General features: G+C 40.8%; 1 protein-coding gene across 1 annotated transcript; it reads left to right on the top strand.

The window, feature by feature from the left end:
* Positions 1 to 6,162: 6,162 nt before the first annotated feature.
* On the top strand, positions 6,163 to 13,187 carry cers2b (ceramide synthase 2b). The gene is made up of 11 exons (XM_083538458.1): positions 6,163 to 6,587; positions 8,901 to 9,074; positions 9,201 to 9,318; positions 9,427 to 9,545; positions 9,934 to 9,991; positions 10,135 to 10,185; positions 10,562 to 10,654; positions 10,885 to 11,013; positions 11,190 to 11,296; positions 11,400 to 11,553; positions 11,688 to 13,187. Exons 2-11 carry the CDS (start codon positions 8,902 to 8,904, stop codon positions 11,841 to 11,843), a joined length of 1,158 nt encoding a protein of 385 aa, XP_083394584.1. The 5' UTR covers positions 6,163 to 6,587; position 8,901; the 3' UTR covers positions 11,844 to 13,187.
* Positions 13,188 to 13,433: the final 246 nt, after the last annotated feature.

Below are 13,433 nucleotides of genomic sequence, written 5' to 3' on the forward strand. Positions count from 1 at the left end.
TCTGAGGTCCAGAGCACTCTGGAGAAGGTTTTTGTCCAGGATATCCCTGTACTTGGCCACATTCATCTTTCCCTCGATTGCAACCAGTCGTCCTGTCCCTGCAGCTAAAAAACACCCCCACAGCATGATGCTGCCACCACCATGCTTCACTGTTGGGACTGTATTGGACAGGTGATGAGCAGTGCCTGGTTTTTTCCACACATACCGCTTAGAATTAAGGCCAAAAAGTTATATTTTGGTCTCATCAGACCAGAGAATCTTATTTCTCACCATCTTGGAGTCCTTCAGGTGTTTTTTAGCAAACTCCATGCGGGCTTTCATGTGTCTTACACTGAGGAGAGGCTTCCGTCGGGCCACTCTGCCATAAAGCCCCGACTGGTGGAGGGCTGCAGTGATGGTTGACTTTCTACAACTTTCTCCCATCTCCTGACTGCATCTCTGGAGCTCAGCCACAGTGATCTTTGGGTTCTTCTTTACCTCTCTCACCAAGGCTATTCTCCCCCGATAGCTCAGTTTGGCCGGACGGCCAGCTCTAGGAAGGGTTCTGGTCGTCCCAAACGTCTTCCATTTGAGGATTATGGAGGCCACTGTGCTCTTAGGAACCTTAAGTGCAGCAGAAATCTTTTTGTAACCTTGGCCAGATCTGTGCCTTGCCACAATTCTGTCTCTGAGCTCTTCAGGCAGTTCCTTTGACCTCATGATTCTCATTTGCTCTGACATGCATTGTAATCTGGAAGGTCTTATATAGACAGGTGTGTGGCTTTCCTAATCAAGTCCAATCAGTATAATCAAACACAGCTGGACTCAAATGAAGGTGTAGAACCATCTCAAGGATGATCAGAAGAAATGGAAAGCACCTGAGTTAAATATATGAGTGTCACAGCAAAGGGTCTGAATACTTAGGACCATGTGATATTTCAGTTTTTCTTTTTTAATAAATCTGCAACAATGTCAACAATTCTGTGTTTTTCTTTGTCAATATGGGGAGCTGTGTGTTCATTCATTAAGAAGAAGAATGAACTTAAATGATTTTAGCAAATGGCTGCAATATAACAAAGAGTGAAAAATTTAAGGGGGTCTGAATACTTTCCGTACCCACTGTATGTATATATATATATATATATATATATATATATATATATATATATATATATATATATATATATATATATATATATATACACACAGTGAGGAAAATAAGTATTTGAACACCCTGCTATTTTGCAAGTTCTCCCACTTAGAAATCATGGAGGAGTCTGAATTTGTCATCGTAAGTGCATGTCCACTGTGAGAGACATAATCTAAAAAAAAAAATCCACAAGTCACAATGTATGATTTTTTAACTATTTATTTGTATAATACAGCTGCAAATAAGTATTTGAACACCTGAGAAAGTCAATGTTAATATTTGGTACAGTAGCCTTTGTTTGCAATTACAGAGGTCAAACGTTTCCTGTAGTTTTTTTTACCAGGTTTGCACACAGTGCAGGGGGGATTTTGGCCCACACAGATCTTCTGTAGATCAGTCAGGTTTCTGGCCTGTCGCTGAGAAACACGGAGTTTGAGCTCCCTCCAAAGATTCTCTATTGGGTTTAGGTCTGGAGACTGACTAGGCCACGCCAGAACCTTGATATGCTTCTTACAAAGCCACTCCTTGGTTATCCTGGCTGTGTGCTTCGGGTCATTGTCATGTTGGAAGACCCAGCCTCGACCCATCTTCAATGCTCTAACTGAGGGAAGGAGGTTGTTTCCCAAAATCTCGCAATACATGGCCCCGGTCATCCTCTCTTTAATACAGTGCAGTTGCCCTGTCCCATGTGCAGAAAAACAAAAGCGTGATGCTACCACACCCATGCTTCACAGTAGGGATGGTGTTCTTGGGATGGTACTCATCATTATTCTTCCTCGAAACACGTTTAGTGGAATTATGACCCAAAAGTTCTATTTTGGTCTGATCTGACCCCATGACTTTCTCCCATGACTCCTCTGGATCATCCAAATGGTTATTGGCAAACTTAAGACGTGCCTGGACACGTGCTGGTTTAAGCAGGGGAACCTTCCGTGCCATGCATGATTTCAAACCATGACGTCTTAGTGTATTACCAACAGTAACCTTGGAAACGGTGATCCCAGCTCTTTTCAGGTCATTGTCCAGCTCCTCCCGTGTAGTTCTGGGCTGATTTCACACCTTCCTTAGGATCATTGAGACCCCACGAGGTGAGATCTTGCATGGAGCCCCAGTCCGAGGGAGATTGACAGTCATGTTTAGCTTCTTCCATTTTCTAATGATTGCTCCAACAGTGGACCGTTTTTCGCCAAGCTGCTTGGCAATTTCCCTGTAGCCCTTTCCAGCCTTGTGGAGGTGTACAATTTTGTCTCTAGTGTCTTTGGACAGCTCTTTGGTCTTGGCCATGTTAGTAGTTGGATTCTTACTGATTGTATGGGGTGGACAGGTGTCTTTATGCAGCTAACGACCTCAAACAGGTGCATCTAATTTAGGATAATAAATGTAGTGGAGGTGGACATTTTAAAGGCAGACTAACAGGTCTTTGAGGGTCAGAATTCTAGCTGATAGACAGGTGTTCAAATACTTATTTGCACCTGTATCATACAAATAAATAGTTTAAAAATCATATATTGTGATTTCTGGATTTTTTTTTTTAGATTATGTCTCTCACAGTGGACATGCACCTACGATGACAATTTCAGACCCCTCCATGATTTCTAAGTGGGAGAACTTGCAAAATAGCAGGGTGTTCAAATACTTATTTTCCTCACTGTATATATATATATATATATATATATATATATATATATATATATATAGATAGATAGATAGATAGATAGATAGATAGATAGATAGATAGATAGATAGATAGATAGATAAAAAGAAACGTTTCAAAATGTAAGAAATAATTATGTATGCAATAAGTTATGATGGAACACAACAATTAATCTTACCAAGTGTGGTGATATACGTTAGCTCAGGCCGGTTCTAGGCAATTATAATATGGTGGGTTAGTACAACAAATAGGTAATAGGCAATCAGTAGTAGTGGCCCCATCACCATATCCAGTTTTCCCAAAAACTAATATTTATAAAATTAGAGAAAAAAAATTTATTCAAAATAACTAAACAGTTATAATGAAAACAACTTTGAAAACTTAAAACCTTTATAAAACTGTCTTTTAATTTTAAACTCATAAATCTTGTTTTTATTGGATCAGATTAGTACTCAATTAAAATTACATCCTAAATAAACTTATTAAGCATATTTTCAAACTTCAGTTGAAGTTTCAGTTTTTCTTACTTGGATTCCTGACAATGTGGAGAAGAATCTCTTACAAGCTGATGAAGACACCAATTTCAAGATCTCCAAACATGTTTGTGTGCAGTACCAGGAAGGATTAAATAAGCGGTATACATTACTGAAAGCATGCTTTGGGTAATTAGCTGATATTGGCTTGGATAGAGTGTCGTTAATAAAATCGCTAACTGCCTGAACTGGGGCTGAAACAGCCAGGAGCAAAAGGGTGGTATTCCAGATGTGGCTGGCTGTTTGGAGCAAACAGGAGTGATTACACAACACAAGCTTGGTAAGAGGAGAGGAGACCTTACCGTGTTATGGTTAAACCTTGCAAATGCATATGGATTCATACCTCACAATCTGATTGTGCTCGCTCTCCAGCAACATCATGTTCCCAGTAAAATTGTAGACCTGATCGTAGACTATTAAAGCAACTTTAGGATAAGAGATACCCATAGGTCAGGTACATCAGACTGGCATCAGCTTGAGAAAGGCATTATTACTGGCTGTACCATCTCTGTTATCCTTTTTGCCCATGCCATGAACATGATTGTCAAGTCAGCGGAGGTAGAATGTAGAGGCCCTTTGATGAAGACTGGAGTGGGACAGCCCTCAATAAGAGCCTTTATGGATGACCTGACAGTCACCACGTCATCTGTCCCGGGTAGTAGGTGGATTCTCCAGGGGTTAGAGAAACTCATTAATTGGGCAAGGATGAGTTTTAAGACAGCAAAATCAAGGTCCTTAGTGCTCAAGAGGGGGAAAGTGGTGGACAAGTTCTGTTTCTTGTTGAATGGAGCCACCATTCCATCCATCATCGAACAGCTAGTTAAGAGACTTGGTAAGATACAGAAAGGCAGCAAGGAGCTCGAGTTTTGGCTCAGTAAGGTGGATAAATCCGGTCTTCTGGGGAAGTTTAAGTACTGGATTTATCAGCATAAAATCCTCCCCCGGATCCTGTGGCCTTTGCTAGTGTACGAAGTGCCAGTAACAACGATTGAGGCCCTGGAAAAAGGATAAGCAGCTACCTGCTAAGGTGGCTTGGTTTACTACAAAGCCTGAGCAGTACTGCTTTATATGGCACCAGTAATATTCTGCACCTCCCTATAAGTAGTCTTACTGAGGAGTTCATGGTGTCAAGAACACAGGAAGCATGGCAGTACAGAGAGTCTATGGATCCCAAGGTGGCAGCAGCTGGCATTAAGGTGCGCACGGGTAGGAAATGGAGCGCAGAGAAATCCCTAGAAGTGGCCGAGTCACGGTTGAGGCACAAGGCACTGGTGGGGCCAAAAGCAACAGGGTGTGCAGGCTTTGGCTACTTCCCAGTTGTAAGAATAGACAATGCTCAATGTAAAAAAACGGCAACATCTTGTTCAGCAGGAAATGCGGGTAGGTGTGGAAGAAAAAAGAGCTAGCCAGATGGTGGGATTGGGACAACAAGGAGCTTGGACTAGATGGGTTAATGTTCGGCAGCATTAGATCACCTGGGCTGATATTTGGAAAGTATATTTCCATCGTATCAGGATTTTAGTCCAAAGCGTCTATGATGTCTTACCAAGTCCTGCAAACCTCCACCTCTGGGAAAAAAGCGAGACACCTTCCTGTCCCCTTTGTTAGGGAAGGGGATTGCTAGAACATATCCTCAGCAGCTGTTTAACAGCCCTTGGAGACGGGCGCAATCGTTGGCTCCATGACAAAGTGCTTAAGGCAGTTGCTGAGAGCTTAGCCATAGCCATAGTGGCAATTACTACTGGGGCACAGGCCGGGGGCAGATCAACCCCGGCTGGATGAGGGTGTCTGATGTTGAAAGACCCGAAACACCCAATGACCCCAGTGTGCTGCTGTTGCGATGCTGCTGTGCTATCAGCAGCATCGCAACAGACACATACAGCACTAGACATGCATATAGGCTTAAGAAAAACATACATCACACACAACATAATGGCATTTAATTATTGTGTAATAAAAAGTATTGTTGGTTAAATGAGCATTGGTTAGCTGCTGCACAGCAATCACAAACTGAGAAAAGTGGACAAAGTTTTCAAAAAGCCAGTATGGAGCTAAACATGTCGAAATGAAAGTAGTATGAGGCAAGTGGTGAGAAACTATTCTGTGCTGCTGAGGCAGGGCTTTGGGTATGGATGTAGGCTGCCCAAACAGAAGTTAGAAATAATGCTGGTATTTCCTGGGATATTTTTCCCATTAGCTAAAATATAAAATACAATTTTGGTTGGTTGGGTGGGCTTAACTCACCCCTGCGCTAGCTTCACTGTTTTTACCCAGTGTGTGTTCATGGGTTCTTGGCTTTGTTCTGATTGGTTTATCAGCACTGCTGTCCTAACTGCATCTCATCTCTCTATCTATTTCTCTTATCCCTCACTCTATCTATCTATCTTCTTCCCCCCCGGGGACTAAAAAAAATGTTTGTCATTTTGTTTTGACTGCTCAATGTTTTAAAAAATGCGCTACGGGAAGGGCTTTAGGACCAGACATGCGCAGTATCAGCACAACGCGCTTGTAATTGTTTACATCCCCAAAATAATCTATAGTACTGTCTTAGCACAGATGGCTACTATATATTTTTAATTAATAGATGTTGTTTTTAGGAAGAGATTTTTTCCATCTAAAAAATAAGCTGAATTCAGGCCGCCTTCCTCCAACCTTCGTACAAAAAATAAAGAGCCATTCATTAGGGGACTCCCATGACGCCTGACGTCATCTTTGAGCGCCCCACCCGCTACAGTTCCGGCCGCGCGCTGCCATTCCGTTCCTCGCTCGTGATTCCTTAGCCACGCCCCTCGCGCTTCCTCCGCGCGCAGCCAACGTGAGGTTCTGATTGGTCATGTTTAGACTCCGCCCACAAAAACCATCACAGAAGATAAAAGTTTTTAAAGGTCCGTTATGTGAGCGCGGATAAACTAACAGAACGGCGTAGCTCTTTTAACACAGGCGCAAGTTCTCGTTGTGATTCCTGTTCATTCGCAGCTCACTGTAACGGATACGTGCTACCGGTTTAAACCTGTTTTTTTTTTTTTTTTTTTTTATACAAAAGACGTTTTTTTTTCTCATTCGAGTAGACAGTACAGATGTGGGTAGGCGAACGGAGTCAACTCCCCGCAAACTTCCTGTAAACACGTTTATCTCTTTAACGGACCTTCAGCGGATCTGTTTCTACAGTCTTCGCATCAATTTGTACGGGTCTAACGGAGATCTACTCGGTTTATTCTACAGATTTTCACCAGCGGACCACCTATTGCCGGGAGGCTCGTGACCAAACCGAGTAAGAAAACCGTTGTTTATTTTATTTAAACTTTTGAATCAGAGTACACAAACACGTGCGTCTGTGAGTGTGCAGTGCTACTGAGCGCACTGATCGGACTGCTACAAAACTTCCACTGACAGCGTTAGCTTTCCAATCCCAGCTAGTTCGCCTTTAACCGAGCCTAAATCCTAAAAGCTTGCACACAAATAAACACAAACCGAAACCGTTAATGAGCTACAGAGTTATTTCATTTATGCAAATCACATACACTTGCTTTACTGGTTTCCATTTTTTTTTAATCTCAACAGTGTGGGGAAACGTTCATGTGTCATTGTTCCGCTATTTCACCCTGAGTTGTGTCTCAAATCGCTCTCTACTGGATATCTAGTGCACTAGATCGATCCCATTCTTTAAAATGTATGTACAATGGATGGATGTACCACCACCCCCAGTGGTCAAATTTTACACGTAGTACAGAATTGAATCCTAAAAGACACGTGGTGCACGAGTTAGGGTAAACAATAATGCCGGTAAGAAAAGAGCTGTGTTTCAAATAACTTTGTTCTGGACATCTAAAGGATTCACAAATAGACTTCCTGAATGGCTCCCTGTTGATGTGTAGCTGGCTGTATTGTGAGCTATTAACCCAGATTATCTCAGGTTGATTTGGCTCCTTAATGACTCCCTGTTGGAGTACGTGGGGAGTTTGATTGGTAAATGCCTTGCTATTAAAGAATGTAAGGAGCAGAATCCTAAATGATTACATATTTCATATATTCACATCAGTCTCTATTGGCACAACACAGATGAGGGGAAACCAGAGGATATAAATCTGTGGTACTTTCAGAAGTCATTCTTCTTCTTCTTTCGACTGCTCTCATTAGGGGTCGCCACAGCGGATCATCCGTCTCCATACCCCTCTGTCCTCTACATCTGCCTCTTTCAAACCAACTACCTGCATGTCTTCCCTCACCACATCCATAAACCTCCTCCATGGTCTTCCTCTTTTCCTCCTTCCTGGCAGCTCCATCCTCTGCATTCTCCTACCAATATACCCCATGTCCCTCCTCTGCACATGTCCAAACTATCTCAATCTCACCTCCCTCACCTTGTGTTTGTTGAAGGGTGTAGATAACATTTGTTACTGCATATCTTATGTACCGCACTTATGTATTAAAAGGCTTTGTATATCTGATGCAAGTTAATTTCTAGAAACTGTCCAAAGAGCAGTACTCAGTTGTTTTTCAATAGACCTATTGCTGTTAATAGAAAGAAACAAAATGATTTCTTCCATTTTTTTTTATGTTGTTGTTGTTGTTGCAAATGGAGAAATGCTGGTCTCTAACTCCTGTTGTGATGCTTTGTTCTATTCCTATCTAGCAAAAACAGTGTTTTAAGATAGTGAAGGAAGTGATTAGAAAGAATAGTGATGTCACATGATCGAGTTTGCAATTTGCTGATTAAGCTTAACCCAGGCTCCACCCCCATGAACCAGAAAATCAAATCTGGACTATGTGCCATTTACTCCAGAGTCTACGTTGGTGCACTATTTAGGGTACAAGTGTTTGATTTGAAAAGCAGCATCTTTCTGCTAAAATGGTGAAATGGGATAAATGAATCGGAGGGCTGGGCTGTATGTGTAGATTTTTGCATATGAGTCATGATGTGGACAGCTGTTGCACGCTCTCTCACTCACTCACACACACACACACACACACACACACACACACACACACACACACATAATACAATGATAGGTCAGGCCCAGAATGGCCAGAGCAGTGTCACATGACTTGGTAAACCAATCAAAGTGCAATATTTAGATGAAAAGGTTGGAGTGCTGGAGTATGTATACACAGGAATCAGAGTTAAATTAAAAAGGGAGCGAGAGGCATTGGTTCCAGTCAGCTTGGTGTAAGAAGACACTTACCACAAACACACAATCTTGCATAAGTGCCACACTCAATCACATTTGTAGCACTCATCAACCACACACATACCTCTCAGACCCAGCACAACATAATTCACTTACTTTTTGTGTGTTGCATTGCTTCCTGTGTTAAAGGCGTAAGGAGACATTAACCACATGCACGCACACACACACACACACACACACACACACACTTACTTCAGGCCCTGTGCAATATTATCCACCCTAGTGCACAAACCACAATGTATATTAGCATTCACATTAATAACTTTGATAAATATTAGTGATGGGATTAGAAAAGCTTGTGGTTGTATTGCATTATGGGACTCCATTACTGACTAAGGAATCTGCTTTTTCCTTGTCTCTTTATCTATCTATCTGTCTGTCTGTCCATCTCTCAGCATGTTGCAGTGGCTGAGTGATATTTTCTGGCAGGAGCATCTCTGGTTTCCAGAAGGTTTAGGGTGGGCCGATCTTGAAGACCGAGATGGCCGTGTATATGCAAAAGCCAGAGACTTGTGGGTCGCCCTACCCATCGCATTCATCTTCCTCATACTTCGTCAGATTTTTGAAAGGTAAGAGATATTTTGATTATTGAAGTCAGATAAAGTTGTTTATCTGAAGAGTTAATTACAGCAATCGTGTACACCTTATTAGTTATTACAATATTAAATTGTGTTTGTGCATATGTACATGTGCAGGACTGTTGCTACGTACATGGCCTCGTTGCTGGGAATTAAAAAATCCATACGAAGAAATGCAGATCACAATCCAACACTGGAGTCATACTACTGTCACTCTAGCAAATACCCAACACAGGTACACAAGCACAACTACTAAACAACACAGGAACAAACCTTCTCCTACTGATTGACCCAGGAAATTATACACCACTTACACCTCTTCCCTTATTTTTTTTTTCTGTAGAAGTGTGTAGCAGAGTTGTGTATGCAAAGTGGATGTACCGAGAAGCAGGTGCAGCGTTGGTTCAGACGAAGAAGAAACCAGGACAGACCCCTCCTGATTAAGAAGTTTAGAGAGGCCAGGTATTAACATGCGTGCGCACACACACACACAAAATAACTTATCAGCACCACTACACTTCAACACCTCTGAGAACATGAGACTTACTCTTTTTATTTATTTGTGTGGTTGCTTTTTTTATTTGTACTCTTTTTTAAATTAGGTGTGTTTGGGTCATATTTAAAAAGTTCACATAGATTAACTTTATGTAAAGAGTGAGTTTTTATTTAATTTAATTTATTTATTTAATTTCGTATGTCCTGCAAATGAATTCACGTTTTTTAAAATTCTAAGTAGTCACAAAGTCCATAATACTGATGTGTGTGTGTGTGTGTGTGTGTGTGTGTGTGTGTGTGTGTGTGTGTGTGTGTGTGTGTGTGTGTGTGTGTGTGTGTGTGTGTGTGTTTGCAGTTGGAGGTTTGTGGTTTATCTCTTTGCCTTTGTTACTGGCCTGGTTTCTCTCATTGACGTGAGTAAATCATTCTCCTTCTATCTCACTTTTAAAACACTTTTGAATCTTATACTGGGTTGTAGTTTTTTTTTTTGCAGATGTGTGTGTGTGTGTGTGTGTGTGGCAGAGAAAGTGTAATGTGTGTATCTGTTTGTGTTTAGAAACCTTGGTTGTATGATTTGGAGGAGATGTGGAAGGGATTTCCAACTCTGGTGAGTCACACATCAGGAATGTGTGTGTGTTGAGTGTGCATGATATTTGTTTTAATGGTGTTACCTATCCTGCCCATTTAGTTAATTATGTTTGTAGATGAAAGTAATCCCAAACATGAGTGTGACAAACGGACTTTATATTTACATTAATGATTGTAGTGAGCAAACAGTGTCACTATTGAGACTGCAATTAAGAAGGTCTCTAAAAATGTAAGTTGAATTTGCCTGGACCAAACTGTCTCTTAAGTTGTCTCTCTTGTCCACTCTTTCTCTCTCTCTCTCTCTCTCTCTCTCTCTCTCTCTCTCTCTCACACACTCACACACACACACACACACACACACACACACACACACACACACACACACACACACACAGACGGTCTTGCCCTCACAGTATTGGTACTACATGTTGGAGCTGGGATTTTACCTTTCACTGCTCCTCAGCGTGGCTTCAGATGTCAAACGCAAAGTGAGTTTACATTTTTTTTATTTATATATTTAATTTTTCCCCACACACCCATACACACAAACACACACACCCATTCCTAATTGCAGGTTTTGAATGTAAGTACAAAAAAAAAAACTATAGTCTTACAAGAGAAGGAATTACCCCACTCTCGCTTACCTTGCTTTAGGTTTGCTGGTTTTCATAATCTCTCATAATCCGTCTCTGTCTGTGTGTGTCTCTCTCTCTCTCAGGATTTTAAAGAGCAGATCGTCCACCATGTTGCCACCATCACACTGATCAGTTTCTCTTGGTGTATGAATTACATCCGCGCAGGAACACTCATCATGTTTCTTCACGATTCCTCTGACTATCTCCTTGAGGTATAAACACACACAGTTAGTTAAAAGTTGGTAAAGTAAAAAAAAAAAGTTAGTGACATGAGTTATTTATAATGTCTCCCTCTGGTGGCTGGAAAGGAAAAAATATATTTTTTTTATGTTTTTAATTCTCTCTCTCTCTCTCTCTCTCTCTCTCGCTCTCTCGCTCTCTCTCTCAGTCAGCTAAGATATTTACCTATGCAGGATGGAGGAGAACATGCAATTTTATATTCATTGTGTTTGCTGGATTCTTCATCATCACTCGTCTAGTCATCTTCCCATTCCGGTAGCGCACACACACCTCACTTTTATTTATTGTTTCTTTCTTTCCACCTATACATCTATTCATATATATATGTGCATTTAACCTGTGTTTGTGTGTGTGTTAGAATCCTGTACTGTACGTGGGTGTATCCTCTGACGCTCTACCCTCCGTTCTTCGGCTATTACTTCTTTAATGGGCTGCTGCTGGTGCTGCAGTGTTTACACGTGTTCTGGGCTGTACTCATCATCCGGATGGCACTACGCTTCTTGCCCCAAAATGTACACACACACACACACACACCAGTTGCACCTATCACTTGTGATAAAGCTTGATAAAGTAGTTTGGTTACATTAACATGTTTTATGTCTCTTTCTCTCTCATATTTTTCTCCTGCTTGTTCCTTCTGCTTCAGGAGATTGTGGAAGACGAGAGGAGCGACAGAGATGAGACTGATGACTCTGAGGAAGAGGATGAGAGGAAAGGCGAGATAAAGATAAACGGGGAGATAAAGAACAACTACACTGCACACAGCAGCAACAACCACCGCAAGCACCACAAATCACACTGATTGAGAAACTGAGACACATGCACACACACACACATATATACGCATATAGGGGGAGAGAGAGTTTCAAGTTATTCTATATTCCTCTCTCTCTCTCTCTCACACACACACACACACACAGACAATATTATGATGTGAGTATGCTTCTGCTACAGTGTTAGCTGCTAGCTCGCCTCCAGGTCCAGAGAGGAGTGTTTAATGGCTGATGTCATGAGGTCACATGACCACCATTCTAGCGCTTCCTCTTCTTACATTCTATAAAACAAACACTCCTTTACAGGCATAATGCACAATTTTTCTTTTTTGTTTGTTTTTTTTTTTTTTTTTTTCTAACCAACAACTCCAAAGTTTTCCAAAATCTTTCTTTGTAATTGTAAAATATTAGTTTTATTTTATGCTACACCTGTGCTTTACTCAGACATTAGCTGAGTAAAAAAGATAGATTAGTTTGATAGATCTGGACTATTTATTTGAGTCAAGTGAGTAAACAACACAGGGGAAACACTAATTTTCTAATTTAACACCTAGCTTAGGCATCAAGAGATCTTAATATATTCACTACTGCCTATTTAATAATGCCAAAGTGCCAAAAAGATTGATAATGGGGAAAGAGAGAGAGACAGAGAGAAACAACCTTCATGGTCGATAGTTTACCGAATTATGTGCGTTATATTTCTTCTGTCCGTCCTTCCTGTGTTTACGTTCAAAACTGCTCTCCCTGTCACACGCCACTCAGGTTAAATCAGAATACGGCTGATCCTTCCGCTAAGTGTGTACATATTAGACATGTATATACCTTGCAGATTGTACACTAATCGTGTAATGAAGCAGAATGCCTGGGCCCATCCTCCAGCAGCTTTTCAGGTGGCTTTAGCAGTCAAGCCACCAGGCCACACCTTAAACCACATTACCATGCTAAACCCCAACTATGACCAATGTAGCTAATATGCTAAAAATAAAAAGTAATACTTAAAAAAGTATGATCAACATTTATTAAAATGAAGATGGGCCTTATTCCAAACCACACACGAAATATTTGGCTATATTAAAAAAAAATGTTCTAAATTGCAAATTAATAAATGATCAAAACAATATCATTAAAAACGTAGTGGTTAAGTCATTAATAAAACAAGCAAGGTAACATTTCAAATTGTGTACAACCAAAGAAAACTTCTCTCTCTCTCTCTCTCATCTTCTTTTAAACTCATTATTATACCCCTTTATTTTTTGTTTAATCCTCACTGCCGCAGCCAACTGAACTTCAGTGTTATTTTTTTTAATTATAATGTTTACTGAACTGAAATGTTTATTAATGAAAATTGATATAATAAACCAATAGGAACCTCATGCTGCTGTCATGTGCTGTGCATAGACGCCTCAGATTGTTTGGGTAGGGGGATGTATTTCTCTTCACTGGACGCCTTCAACAATCGTTGCTGTATATAGATTAGGGCATGAGGACGTGACTGATGATCTGTCATCATACCTGGACAGGTCTGATTGAATCCTGTCCTTGATTATGGATTAGGGAGAAGAATAACTTTGAACAACTGAAATTTCTTGATGGTAAGTTGAAAACTTTCATTAGCAATG

This window comes from Silurus aristotelis, assembly GCF_946808225.1.
Source record: "Silurus aristotelis genome assembly, chromosome: 1".
Lineage (NCBI taxonomy): Eukaryota > Metazoa > Chordata > Actinopteri > Siluriformes > Siluridae > Silurus > Silurus aristotelis.